The sequence below is a fragment of the Dama dama genome, chromosome 25 (assembly GCF_033118175.1).
Source record: "Dama dama isolate Ldn47 chromosome 25, ASM3311817v1, whole genome shotgun sequence".
Classification (NCBI taxonomy): Eukaryota; Metazoa; Chordata; class Mammalia; order Artiodactyla; family Cervidae; genus Dama; species Dama dama.
In genome coordinates, this window is record NC_083705.1 from 25,996,717 (window position 1) to 26,008,934 (window position 12,218).

General features: G+C 40.1%; 1 protein-coding gene across 2 annotated transcripts in view; it reads right to left on the bottom strand.

The window, feature by feature from the left end:
- Positions 1–12,218, bottom strand: part of ZSWIM6 (zinc finger SWIM-type containing 6) — a 213,104-nt gene that overhangs the window by 153,494 nt on the left and 47,392 nt on the right. Inside the window, exon 1 of one of the 2 annotated variants that reach the window (XM_061129728.1) lies at positions 5,171–5,201. The exons of the other annotated variant lie outside the window; for it this stretch is intronic. Coding sequence (XP_060985711.1) covers positions 5,171–5,186 — 16 coding nt within the window. The 5' untranslated portion in view covers positions 5,187–5,201. Of the gene's footprint in view, positions 1–5,170; positions 5,202–12,218 lie in introns of those variants that run through there. 2 annotated transcript variants of the gene reach the window in all.

A 12,218-nucleotide genomic window follows, 5' to 3' on the forward strand; every position in this document is an offset into this window, starting at 1 on the left:
AAAATAGCAAGGCCAGGAGCCAGTTTTCTGGACTTCCTGACCCATGCTCTTCATTCTGTTCCATCTTCTCACTTTAAGTATCAGGCCGCTTTGACTCTCACTCACAGAAAACATTCTCAAGAGTTCACACAGACTTGGGAAAGTAGGGGTTCGTAAAACCAACCATTTTGTTTGGGACGAGTGATTTTGCTTGTTTTTCACTTCTTTCTGTAAAGTTCAAAGTTATTCAAATAGTTCAGAAAGCACCAATCCTTTATTGGTACAGATCCTGTATCTGTTTTTCCGCTAAGAATCCAGTTCTCAGGGCACAGAAACAAGAAGATTTGGGTGATTCCCCAAAGAGTAATGCCTCACTGCTCAAACTTTCACCCAATTCAAAAAGGGATGACAGATTCTAGAAAATGCAAAAAGATGTTATTTTTTCCCTCAGTTGAAAAGAGAGAGATGAAATCTGAACTTGCAGAGAAAAGAGTAAGTTTCAGTGTATAAGAGAAACTGGGATACCAATATTAGTAATTTTCTCAATCCAGTCACATATAAGGATTTAATCCACAATCAAACTCAATGTTTTCAATCAAAACATATTTGCAAATAATAGACGTTGACTGTCTTTTTAGAAAGCGAAACAACTCACCCTCCTTCAGCCTCCCAAACTGCCATTCAGCCTTACAACCTAAGGTCATCCTTTCTTTTCTCACAAACAAGCAACCTAATGACACCTGTTCACAAACTCAGTTTTGCTCACTAACTCAGAGAAATTATTCTCAGGGTTAAAATCACACAATATGCAGTTTACTCACAAAAAAAATCACACTCTTAACACACCTCTACTGGGACTGACCAAGTGCCAGATGCTGTGCTAAGTACATTACAGTATGTTGGTAAGGTAAATATTATTATCCTCATATTACAAATGAAGAAAACAAGACTGCAAGAGATTAAGTTAACTGCCCAAGGTCAAGAGATACTAAGCATTGCAACCAGGTTTCAAACTCAGAACTTCAAGTCCTCAGTCTTAACCAATCCAATGCTGCCTGCCTGCTTGCTCATGAGAGTGACTCTCTGGGCTCTGAGCAACTAGAACCATGCAAAGGGGGTGGGCCCAAGTCTGCTCCAGAGTGTCACACGCAGCAGGTGGCACTGCGCAGCCCCTGAAGCACTGCTGAGGCGGCCCTCTCTAACAGAGGCTCACACTGCAGCAAGAGGACCAAGTGTGGGCATGACAAGGAACCTCTTCTATTGGAAGGTAAACTCAAGGTGAAGCGGTCACATGAAGAATGGCTGGATTTTTTTTTTTTTTCCTGCTTTCTAGAAATGCTAGGCTTGGAGATCAAATTCCTTCTCTTTTCCCTCTTAGTGTAGATTAAGTGGGTTTGGACCACAGAGCCCCATTCTCCACCCTTGAAGTCAATAAGCTAAACAGGCCGCAAGGACTCTGTCTCCTTTGGAAGTCTCCTCACAGCAGTGTGGCTGTCACTGAGCGTCTGCGCATGCCACAGTCCCTGGAGGGCCCCCGCGGCACGTGCAGACCAACAAAACAAGCTGCCGTTTTTCTCCTGAAATGTGGGTTTAGTCACAACTGCCACCCCTCAGAGCTTTTCACTGATTCCCCTATATAACACTCAAGGTGAATTTGCTTAAGGTCAAATTTGTTAGTGGTATATCCAATACATCTAAATATGTTTAAGTTAAAGAAAATTTTGATTACTGCTGCATATAAACACATTTTTGTAGGGTATTTTAAGATATATATTATACACAATTAAGACAGTATTTCACTGGAAAAGAATACATTCTAAACTACTTTAATGTTTTTTAGATTAAGTCTAAAGCAATGTCCAAAACTGAATAACTTATTTTGGACCACAAGCTCAGATATTGACAATAAGGCAATAAATCAAAAAACCTGGGTTTTAATTCCAGGTCTCCTCTTACTACTTACTGTTGGGGCAATCATGAGTAAGTCATTAACCTCTTTGAGAAGCAGTCCCCAAACTAGTAATTTTTTAAAACTCTAAAGGACAAATTTATGGATATTTGTAGTGTTTCTAGGAGGTTAACAATCTCTAGTTCAAAAATTTAACAAGCAATCTTTGGAAGACATTATAAGGATAATTTATTTAAGCCCAGCCCTCTCTACCACCACACACAAACACAAAAAATCCTGTTTTCTGATTTTTATTCATCAGCAAGTAAAAAATTTTAACCCAAAACTTAGCATTTTTAAATATCTAGTTAGTTTTTGTGAATGCAGATCTTTTCCTTTTCTTTATTTAAATGAAATCACTTAAACCCTTTCTTTAGTGGTGGTGGTTTAGTCACTGAGTCGTGTTCGACTCTTACAACCCCATGGACTGTAGCCCACCAATCTCTATCCATAGGATTTCCCTGGAAAGAATAACGGAGTGAATTGCCATGCCCTCCTCAGGATCCTCCCGACCATGGGATCGAACCCACGACTCTCGAGTCACCTGCACTACAGGTGGATTCTTTACCACTGAGCCACCAGGGAAGCCTAAACCTTTTCTTTAAACTTCTTTAAACTAATTTGACTGCAATTAAAGAATCTGAGCAAATTCCAAAAGATAGTGGAGGGCAGAGAAGCCTGTCGTGCTGCAATCCATGGGGTCACAAAGAGTTGGAAATGATTTAGCAACTGAACAACAAATGCTAGTTCACTAAAACAGACTAAAAAATCTGCCTTCTTACATTTGCACAGCATTTTGCAAGCTAAATAAAACTTCATTCACATTTGAACAAAAACATGCAGTTCTCATAATAAACCTATGAGGTCAGTACTGTTAAGTGTTATCAGGATAATTTTGCAAAAGAAGATAAAAGTGACAAATAAGACATCCAGGGCACACAGCTTGAAGTGGCAGCGGCGCAGGAGGGCTTGACCTTCTGGTTCAGGTTGCCCAAGATCGTGTCTACCTCCCAGTACCAGACAATACCTTTTGATTTCAGTGTATTTAGTAGACTTGCAAAGAAACACAAACTTTCCTGATTTTCTTTTCCAAGCAATCCACTGATTTAGAATGCCTAAACCAACAACTACCCCTGAAAAAAAAAAAACATGTAAAGCTTAAAAGATATTCAAGTTGACAGCTCCTGAGCGACCCCCTCCATTAAGTAAAGCTATTTTCTTTACTTCATTGAATAATTTATAGAGAAATAAATTCTGAGAACACTTTAAGATCAGATTACTAATGTAGTCCATGGCCTATTGTGTCTTACTTATAAAACTTTGCTTAAAAGGTCAAGTGAATAAAATATCTTAACTTATAAATTAGAAGTTCTAAATCTTCATCTCTCCGGATACATTAAAAAAAAAAAAAGAACAATATTTTAAACCAAGTGTTTTTCAATTTTTGAAATCCATTTTGTTTTAAAGTAAGGTGTTTTAAAAAATCAATTTTTACTGAGTTATAACTGTGTGTCTAGCCCTATACTCATTAAATCAATTAGACGATTGATTTTCATCTTAACTCTGATATTGCTTAACTCAGTATTCAAAGATGACATGCTGACAGATCCATATCTGTATGCAGGTATGAAGCCAGGGGATCAACACACAGCAAACGTTTTTTTCTGCACAGCCCAGCCTTCCGTCTGTCCTGCACTGGGTTGTCAGTTAGGACTGTGCAAGGACATCCCTGGTGCCTACCCTATACCTATATTCCCTCAGCAGGTTGGATTGCCAGGACAGTTTCCTCAGCAGTGAGCAGTTACACCACCTCTCTGAAATGGTGTCCCCTTCATTAAAGATGTCTGTCCGGTCACCTTATAGGCCACGATGCCCCTGCGAAGGGATGAGTCACATTATAAATGTACTCCCTCTGGTACTAACGTTTAGCACATCCCCAACTCATAAACAGGATTTTATGACTACATGAAATGAACACGACAGGCTTTCTCATTGGCTTCTCATGACTGCCCCCATGAATCAAGGCTAATTAAAGCCTTGTGATGGCACCCCCCATCACTAGAAGATCAAGTCCAACTCTTCATCAGGGCACATAAGGTCCTCCATAGTCTGACCTGCCTCTACCATCTCTTCTCTTATCACCCCACCACCAGACTCTTCCAACACTTGCTGTCAGTCACAGAAGCAGTGTGGACTCTGAATCACAAAAGGAAGATAACTGTTTCCTACCTCCACACTTTTGCACGAGCTTTATCTACTTCCCAGAAAGTATTTCCATTCCCCCCCCCTCCTCTGACCAACCACTGCTCCCTCCTCTCCTAACTGTATTTGCCTGGTCACTTCCTCTGACTTCCCACCACTGGTTCCAAGTTGCCCCTTTTTTCTGGAAGCCTTCACAAATACCCAGGAAGAACGGATAAGTTCCACTCATACACACTACTCAGAGGGTACTTCGTGTGTTGTCAATCAAGTTACTTGCCTCGAGGTCATGTTACTTTCCACCCAGTGAGCTCCAAGAAGACAGGGAAGAAGTCTAACTCAGCTTTGCATTCCCAGTACTCAACCAAACAGAGTTGAGCACAAACCAAACAGAATGGAGGGAGGACCAGTATCGCTAAACAGTCCAAGGCTCAGACAGGAACTCATCCCATGCAGGGGCTTCGAGGGCCCAAGCAGTCAGGTCCTGGCTGACTCCCTCATCACCAGCCCTGGAGAAGACAATGAGGCGGCAGGCAGCCCAGGGGGTATGCCCAGAGGGAAGGACACACGTCCCTCAAGGGAGAGTGCTACAAGTCGGTTGTGCCAGGCAGCCACAAGTTTTGGGGCAGTCACTCCACCAGCACTTCCACCAATTGAAGGAGGGGAATCTTATCATAAAGCTTGCTTTTTATCTCACGTTATATAGCCTTGTCTCCTACATTCAGTAGTAAACTGCTGCTTTGTCACAGAAATAAATTAATCCAGCAGGAAGTGGACACAAAGTAACAGCCTCAAACTAAAAAAAAAAAAAATTCTTTACCTATCTAATCAACAACTTCCCTATCCTCTCTCTATAACTGGAACACTCCATAGAAACTGACTCTGCTTGCTTTTATTTTATACACCATATGATAAAGTTGCTTATCTTGTTTTTAACAAAGAAGTTCAGTTCAGTTCAGTTGCTCAGTCATGTTCATCTCTTTGCGACCCCCTGGACTGCAGCACGCCAGGCCTCCCTGTCCATCACCAACTCCCGGAGCTTACCCAAACTCACGTCCATTGAGTCGGTGATGCCATCCAACCATCTTATCCTCTGTCATCCCCTTCTCCTCCAGCCTTCAATCTTTCCCAGCATCAGGGTCTTTTCAAATGAGTTAGTTCTTCACATCAGGTGGCCAAAGTATTGGAGTTTCAGCTTCAGCATCAGTCCTTCCAGTGAATATTCAGGACTGATTTCCTTTAGGATGGACTGGTTGGATCTCCTTGCTGTCCAAGGGACTCTCAAGAGTCTTCTCCAACACCACAGTGCAAAAGCAGACAAAAAAGCTATTAAAAGAAGGAGGACCAGTAACCCCAAAGCCCAACAATCTGTAGCATTTGGCCCTATATGTCTGGATGCTCAATACATTCAACCTAAAAGATCACAGTTCAGATTCTCAAAGGCAAAAAAGTGTCAGTTTTCTGGGAATGTTGCCTATAAAACTATACATTTCTTAATAATCTGCCATAGCCAAAGTATGCACTTTCCAGGAGGCTCAATGGTAAAGAACCCATCTGCCAATGCAGGAGACATAAGAGATGTGGGCTCAATCCCTGAGTCAAGAAGATACCCTGGAGGAGGGCATGGCAACCCACTCCAGTATTCTTGCCTGGAGAATCCCATGGACAGAGGAGCCTGGTGGGCTACAGTCCATAAGGCCGCAAAGAGTCGGACACACCTGAAGTGACTTTACATGCTCGCACGGCCAGAGTATAATTATATTTTAAATGAAATATTAGCAATTCCACTTAAAGAAATCTGCTCCCAAAATATAACTTTGCAAGATGAACACACCAGTCAGTATGCTTACTGTAGCACTGTTCACAACAGCGAAAAACTGAAAACTAAATACCTATTAAAACTAACTACATGATCTATACTTAACAGTTTAGTCACTTTAAAAGAACATATTCATTAATATGGAAAGAAGCCAAAACAAAGTATTTTTTAAAAGGTTGGCAAATAGCATGTGTGATATAACTTCACTCACATTACACAAGAGTGTACATGTATGAATGTTTGCATATATATGCACATGGGCATACGTACATGCCAATTACTGAACTATTAATGGTGATTCTTCTTCACAATTTTCTATATTCTCTACAGAAACACGGACTTTGTATATGAGACAAAAGTTATTTTTGAAAAACATACTCCAGCATATACACATACATCTCAAATACTGTTTTACAGGATAAAAGAAAAGGGAAGAAAAGGCAAGTAGGTGCATGTATATAGCGAGCCTGGATGCAGCCACCATGCTCTCCATCTATCTGCTACAACAGAGAAATCAGCAAACGTCTATACACTCATCATTGCAAATTCATCAAGACTACTTACTAGAAGACACAGGGGCTTTTCCCTAGTGGCTCAGATGGCAAAGCATCTGCCTGCAATCCAAGGAGACCTGGGTTCAATCCCTGGAATGGAAAGATTCCCTGGAGAAGGGAATGGCTGCCCAGTCCAGTATTCTTGCCTAGAGAATTCCATGGACAGAGGGGCCTGGTGGGCTACAGTTCATGAGGTCGCAAAGAATCAGAGACGAATGAGTGGCTAACACTTCACAGAAAACACAATTTTGAAAGCTGTCATACTTATACACAAGGATATCTTACATACAGCCCCAATCACCCAATCAATTTCAAACAGCTTCTTAGTTCTACGGTAAAACAGTGGCATAAATCAATTATACATGGATTTAAAAAAAATGAAAATAAAGAGTGGCATGCCAACCACGGAGGAAAATACACAAATTTTGAAGAAAAATACATGCAAAAAGGTGGCCCTAGAAAAGCCAGCTGGATGGCAAAAAAAAAAAAAATTAGTTGTTTTGAAAATACAGTTTCTGAGGTTGCCCCAATGCTCATTCACAAAAATTTTATTACATGTGGGCTCTCCAAAGCACTAGGCAAAGATAAAGAAAGGAAAAGAAATACAGGGCATAAAATTTTACACTGTTACTTAGAAAAAATTTCAAAAAACACAAAAGATATAACTTTGTTATAAGCTCAGATTTAATGAGGAGGAGGAACAAAGGATCTGAAAATATTTGAGCTAAAAAAATTGTGGCTTTGGCACTATGCTGGTCACATTATTTCTGAATTCCAGTAATTTTCCTCCTTTTAAGAGGCATGAGGATAAAGAAATATTTAATTATAGTAAACTTCTTAGTCTAAATATATAGCCCTAGAGAAAAAAAACTTTAAAAAATAAATATGGTAAAGAATTCTGAACTGCCATATTCTCCAGCTGAACTGGAATTCTTTGGGGAAGGCAGGACATACCATATGTGGAAAGACAGGTTGGCAGGCAGGCTGGCAAGCATAGTCTAGGAAAGGAGATAGGAAATGAAGGTGAAGAAGAAATGGAGCTCTGGAGCAAATAAGACCGAAGGAAAAGAAAACTTCAGTTCTGCCTCATGCTGCAGACGCCATCAGGAAAAGTCATTAATGGCGCATTCTCATTACAGAAGCTCCCCTGGTCGACCAAACACTTGCTTTTTTCGTTTCCAGATCAAAACTACAAGCACCTTTTGCACATCCAGACTAACGCATGTATGGCACACGGCTAAGAAATTATTCTCAGTCCAGCATGTCCACATCAAAATCTATCTGTGGCTTCCTAAAATCTTGAATGGCAACACTGACAAGTTGCACAGAAGATCAACAGACACAAAGCAGACAGACAAGAACTGTGTTCCGAGGCTCTTTGACTAGGTTTTTTCTTCCCCCCACAAGACGGTTGTCAAATATGTTTTGTCTTTAAATCACTGCATTAAATCACTTTAAATCACTTTTTCATTTCCCTAACTTCTGTCAAGATGCAGAGAAGCATACTTCCACTTCGGTATCCAAGTGTGATACAACAAATCTTAAGGGATTTGTCCCAAGGGAGGAGCCCAACTAGGTGGGAAGAGTTCTTCAATCACAGAGAAAGCCTCGAGAGCAGGAAAACAGACCAAGTTTCACTGACAGATGTTGACTTTGATGCCTATTGTCTCTTCTCTCATTTCTTCTCCTGACACGAGTTTGGGGACAAGTGTCCCAGTATTTCAAGATGCATTTACAGATCTTCAAGTGCAAAGACTAAACACTGATCTAGAATGATTCAAAAAGATAAGTTAAAGGCAGTCTTTTTGCTGACTGCAGAACCAAATTCAGAATTTCCCAATTTCAATTCACAATTATTCCTACTTCTATGTGAAAACAGTATTGGATTCCATTTTAAGGTTTCCTAATAGCAAAATACTCTGAGTTACAATTCTAACTTAATAAAATTTAAAGCCTCTCAGCCACTACACAGGAAAGTGGTAAAGGGCATACATTTTTTAAGCTACTGAGTGGACTCAAATTCCAACTCTTTCATTTACCAGGTATATGACAGTAGGCAAGTTACCTAAAGTTTCTACCTCAGTTTCCTTATGTATCTTTAATTTAAATAAATTAATATATGAAGCTCTTAGGCTACAGTATGAAGCATGTCCTGTAATAATGAGTCCTACTATTATTACTGCCATTATCAACATCATCCAGAAGGTTTGTCATAAGCACCTCAACTGAACCTCTCCTAGAACAAGACTGTCACTTCTAAAGCATTTCAAGTACTTTCCAATTTGAAAAACTACATAAATCCAAAATGTTTTCTACAGCTGAAAAAAATTTTAGTATGTGGGCAACTTTTCAGCTCAAGACTGGCTTTTCAAAGAGTTATACCCACCCAGCTGGAGAAGGCAACGGCACCCCACTCCAGTACTCTTGCCTGGAAAATCTCATGGATGGAGCCTGGTGGGCTGCAATCCATGGGGTCACCAGGAGTCGGACACGACTGGGCGAGCTCACTTTCACTTTTCACTTTCATGCATTGGAGAAGGCAATGGCAACCCACTCCAGTGTTCTTGCCTGGAGAATCCCAGGGACAGGGGAGCCTGATGGGCTGCCGTCTATGGGGTCGCACAGAGTCGGACACGACTGATGTGACTTAGCAGCAGCAGCAGCATACCCACCCAGCAAAGGTGTGAAATGTGAACTAGTCCATCTTCCATCTTTCAAGAAGAAAAAGAAAAGGATGAGATGGTTTGGAAGGTGCTTTGTTTTGTTTTTCCAAGAATAACTTTGACAGGCCATTAATTCAAACCAACCTTGAATACATCTGTAGAGTACTCAACACATGAAGCACTTCTACGTTACAGTCCCAGAGTATAGACCGTTACAAGCACCCAACTAACTAAAAAAGGACTTTCTGACCCGTAACATTTTACATTTGAAATCTCACAAGTGCTGTTTTACCCTTTTCCTCTATCTCCTACATTTAAAATATTTCATTACTTTGAATGCTGCAGTGATGATAAGTAAAATAATCCTAAATTTCTCCAGCATAAGGAATAGAAGAGAATATGGAATGGACACAATCCTGAATTTCAGGCAATTTATGTAAATGTGCTATTTTGAGGGGTAGCAGGTTCACTGTGCTTATTATTGATATTACCCACTTGCTGATTTGGAAGAAAGTGTAGATTTCTCCCAAAAGCAGATGGCCTATCTACTGTAGCAAGCTGTTTCAGATACAAGCAACTATCAGCAGAGAAAGACATTCTTAATAATCAGAACAAGCCCCTTTGAACTCTATGGAGTGCTCATTATCAGTATCATAAATAAAACAATAAAAGCAAATGCTTCCTTAAAGAGACTCAGCAACTAGAGATAAAGGAATCTGCCATAATTGGGTCGAACAGAGGGCATCTGGCAAGAGCAAATGGGCACAGAGCCTCAAAAGTAAATCATAAATTTGTTTTGACACAGAAATACAAGAAAATGAGAACTAGTAATGTTCTTTGAGAGAGTAAGATATTCAAAGGTATGAAAAACATTTTTTAAATCCACATAAAGGGATTCTGAAACAGGAAAATCTATGAGCCCACAAGTCATTGGATTACTTTTCTTAAGTACACACATGTTTTGGAAACTTCAGGATCATGAAATATATTCCTGATTAGCAACACTCAAGTTTTCAGCTGCCTTTACATTTGTTCACTTTGTCAAAGCCCTCATTCTATAGCAAAGTTCTTTGTCTTACTGAAACGCTGGCTCAGTTCACCTTACTAGAAAGGCTCTCCTGGTTTTGTCAGCTGTGCCCACAATAAGCAGCTGGGAAGTATGGAAAAACTATTAACTACTGACTGAAAGAGTGTGGACATGATGTTTCACCATTTGTTGCAGAAGAGGTTATAAAAAATGTAAATCCAAAAAAATGAAATTAAAAAGACTACTCATTGCACTACACCTGCTCAGAAAAGCTTTATAATCACCAATCCATGTAAAACAGCCCAGCTCAACTAAAGAAAGTATTAATCCTTGTTTAAACAGAGGGAGGAAAAAAAAAATCTACCAAGGCACAAAGACAAAGGCAAAATCACTCAGAAGCAGGAAGAGAAATGTCCACTACTGGGAATAAACCAAAGGTCTCTCAGAGGTCTGTGTTTCCCTGATGTAGTACTTGAAAACAAACGGCAAACTCAAGGCAGATAGATACCAATCTAGAATGTAGGCAGGAGAGCTTTCACAACTCTAAAGCACAAGAACGTGTTCTCAATTAGTATGTAATACGTGAAAGCCAAATGCAAACTAGGCCTGAAATATTCCCCAACCTTAGCAATGTTCAATGCTGGGTCACAGTGTCACTGTTCCATCATCTCCTATGCCTGACTTGTGCCCACCACTCTGTTGTGCTATCCGAAAGACAGAGAGCCAGGCTGGCTGCTCCATAAAATCCCAGTGAAGAGGGCATGATCACCATTACTAGCAGGGTTATATACAGCCCTCTGCCCCTGGGGTACACGGACCAAGAGCAGGCTCCTGGAAGAACTGAGATCTAGGTGGACCGTCAATGGCGCAGCAAAGTACTACTGGGCCTGGTTATGTGAGACAGTATGTGCCATACAGAATATGTGCATTCATCATGACACAATGAAGCCGGAAAAGAGCACTAACCCTAATAAAGCACCTATGCACTGGCCTGAATACTAGATATACATTATCTCGATTAATGCAAATGAGGACCAGACAAGTAAAGTAACCGGCCCAGGTCATAAAGGTGTTAAGGGTCAGAATCAAAATCCAAACCCAGATCTGCCTAGCTACAAAACAAGGGTTCTATCAAATCATAATGCCTTTTATTATTTTTCCCATCATCACATTTGTTGTTACCTATGAAGGTGGTTTAAAACTCAAAAGAGAACTAAGCATTTTCCTGACATCCCAGCTTGGGCAAACTCCTTTAAATACTAAAATTTTTCTATTTTTACCATATTTGATGAAAATTTTTCTTTAAATATGTAACTGCCTTCTTGAAGAGAACATGCCAACCACCACTAACCAGCAAGTGTATGTGCAATGTCCATGGTGTCTACCATTTGGGGTGAGAGACCACACTCATCTTAGAGATGCAGTGGGCCACAAAGACCACCGAGTCAAATCCCAAGACTGCAGGATGTTCCCCACAAGGTTTGTCCAAGGCTAAAGTGTTAAAACTATGAAAATAAAGCTATCTGCATGTGGCTCAATGGATGGAATTTTTAAGCAGCTCTTGGAACGCAAAGTTTCCAACATCCCATCTAAATTCAAAGTCATTCCACCAATACTTGAGTTTCATATCCACCACTGCCACACTGGTCACCTACTAATCTTAACATTTTCTAAATCCTATAATCTTTGGAATTCAGATTCAACTATACTATATGAAAGCAACTGTTCGTAAGGTTTTGTGAGGGTGGTGGTATTCTTTCTCACTATCTGAATTTTCTTTCCTCCCTGCTTAGACTCACAAAGCTACATATACTTCTCACTACAAAACTGGTTCTAAAAAATACCATCAGAATGTGGAAGACTTTTTATCAATAAAGATCAGATATTCTCTGGTTTAGCAAGGAAAACAACATTTTACCACTGAAAAACTGATCCTTAAAATGAGGAAAAAAAAGTTTGTCACTGAAGTGGTTTTTTTTTTTTTTTTTTTTTTGCTTTTCTAAATATGGTGATGTATTACTTAAACCAA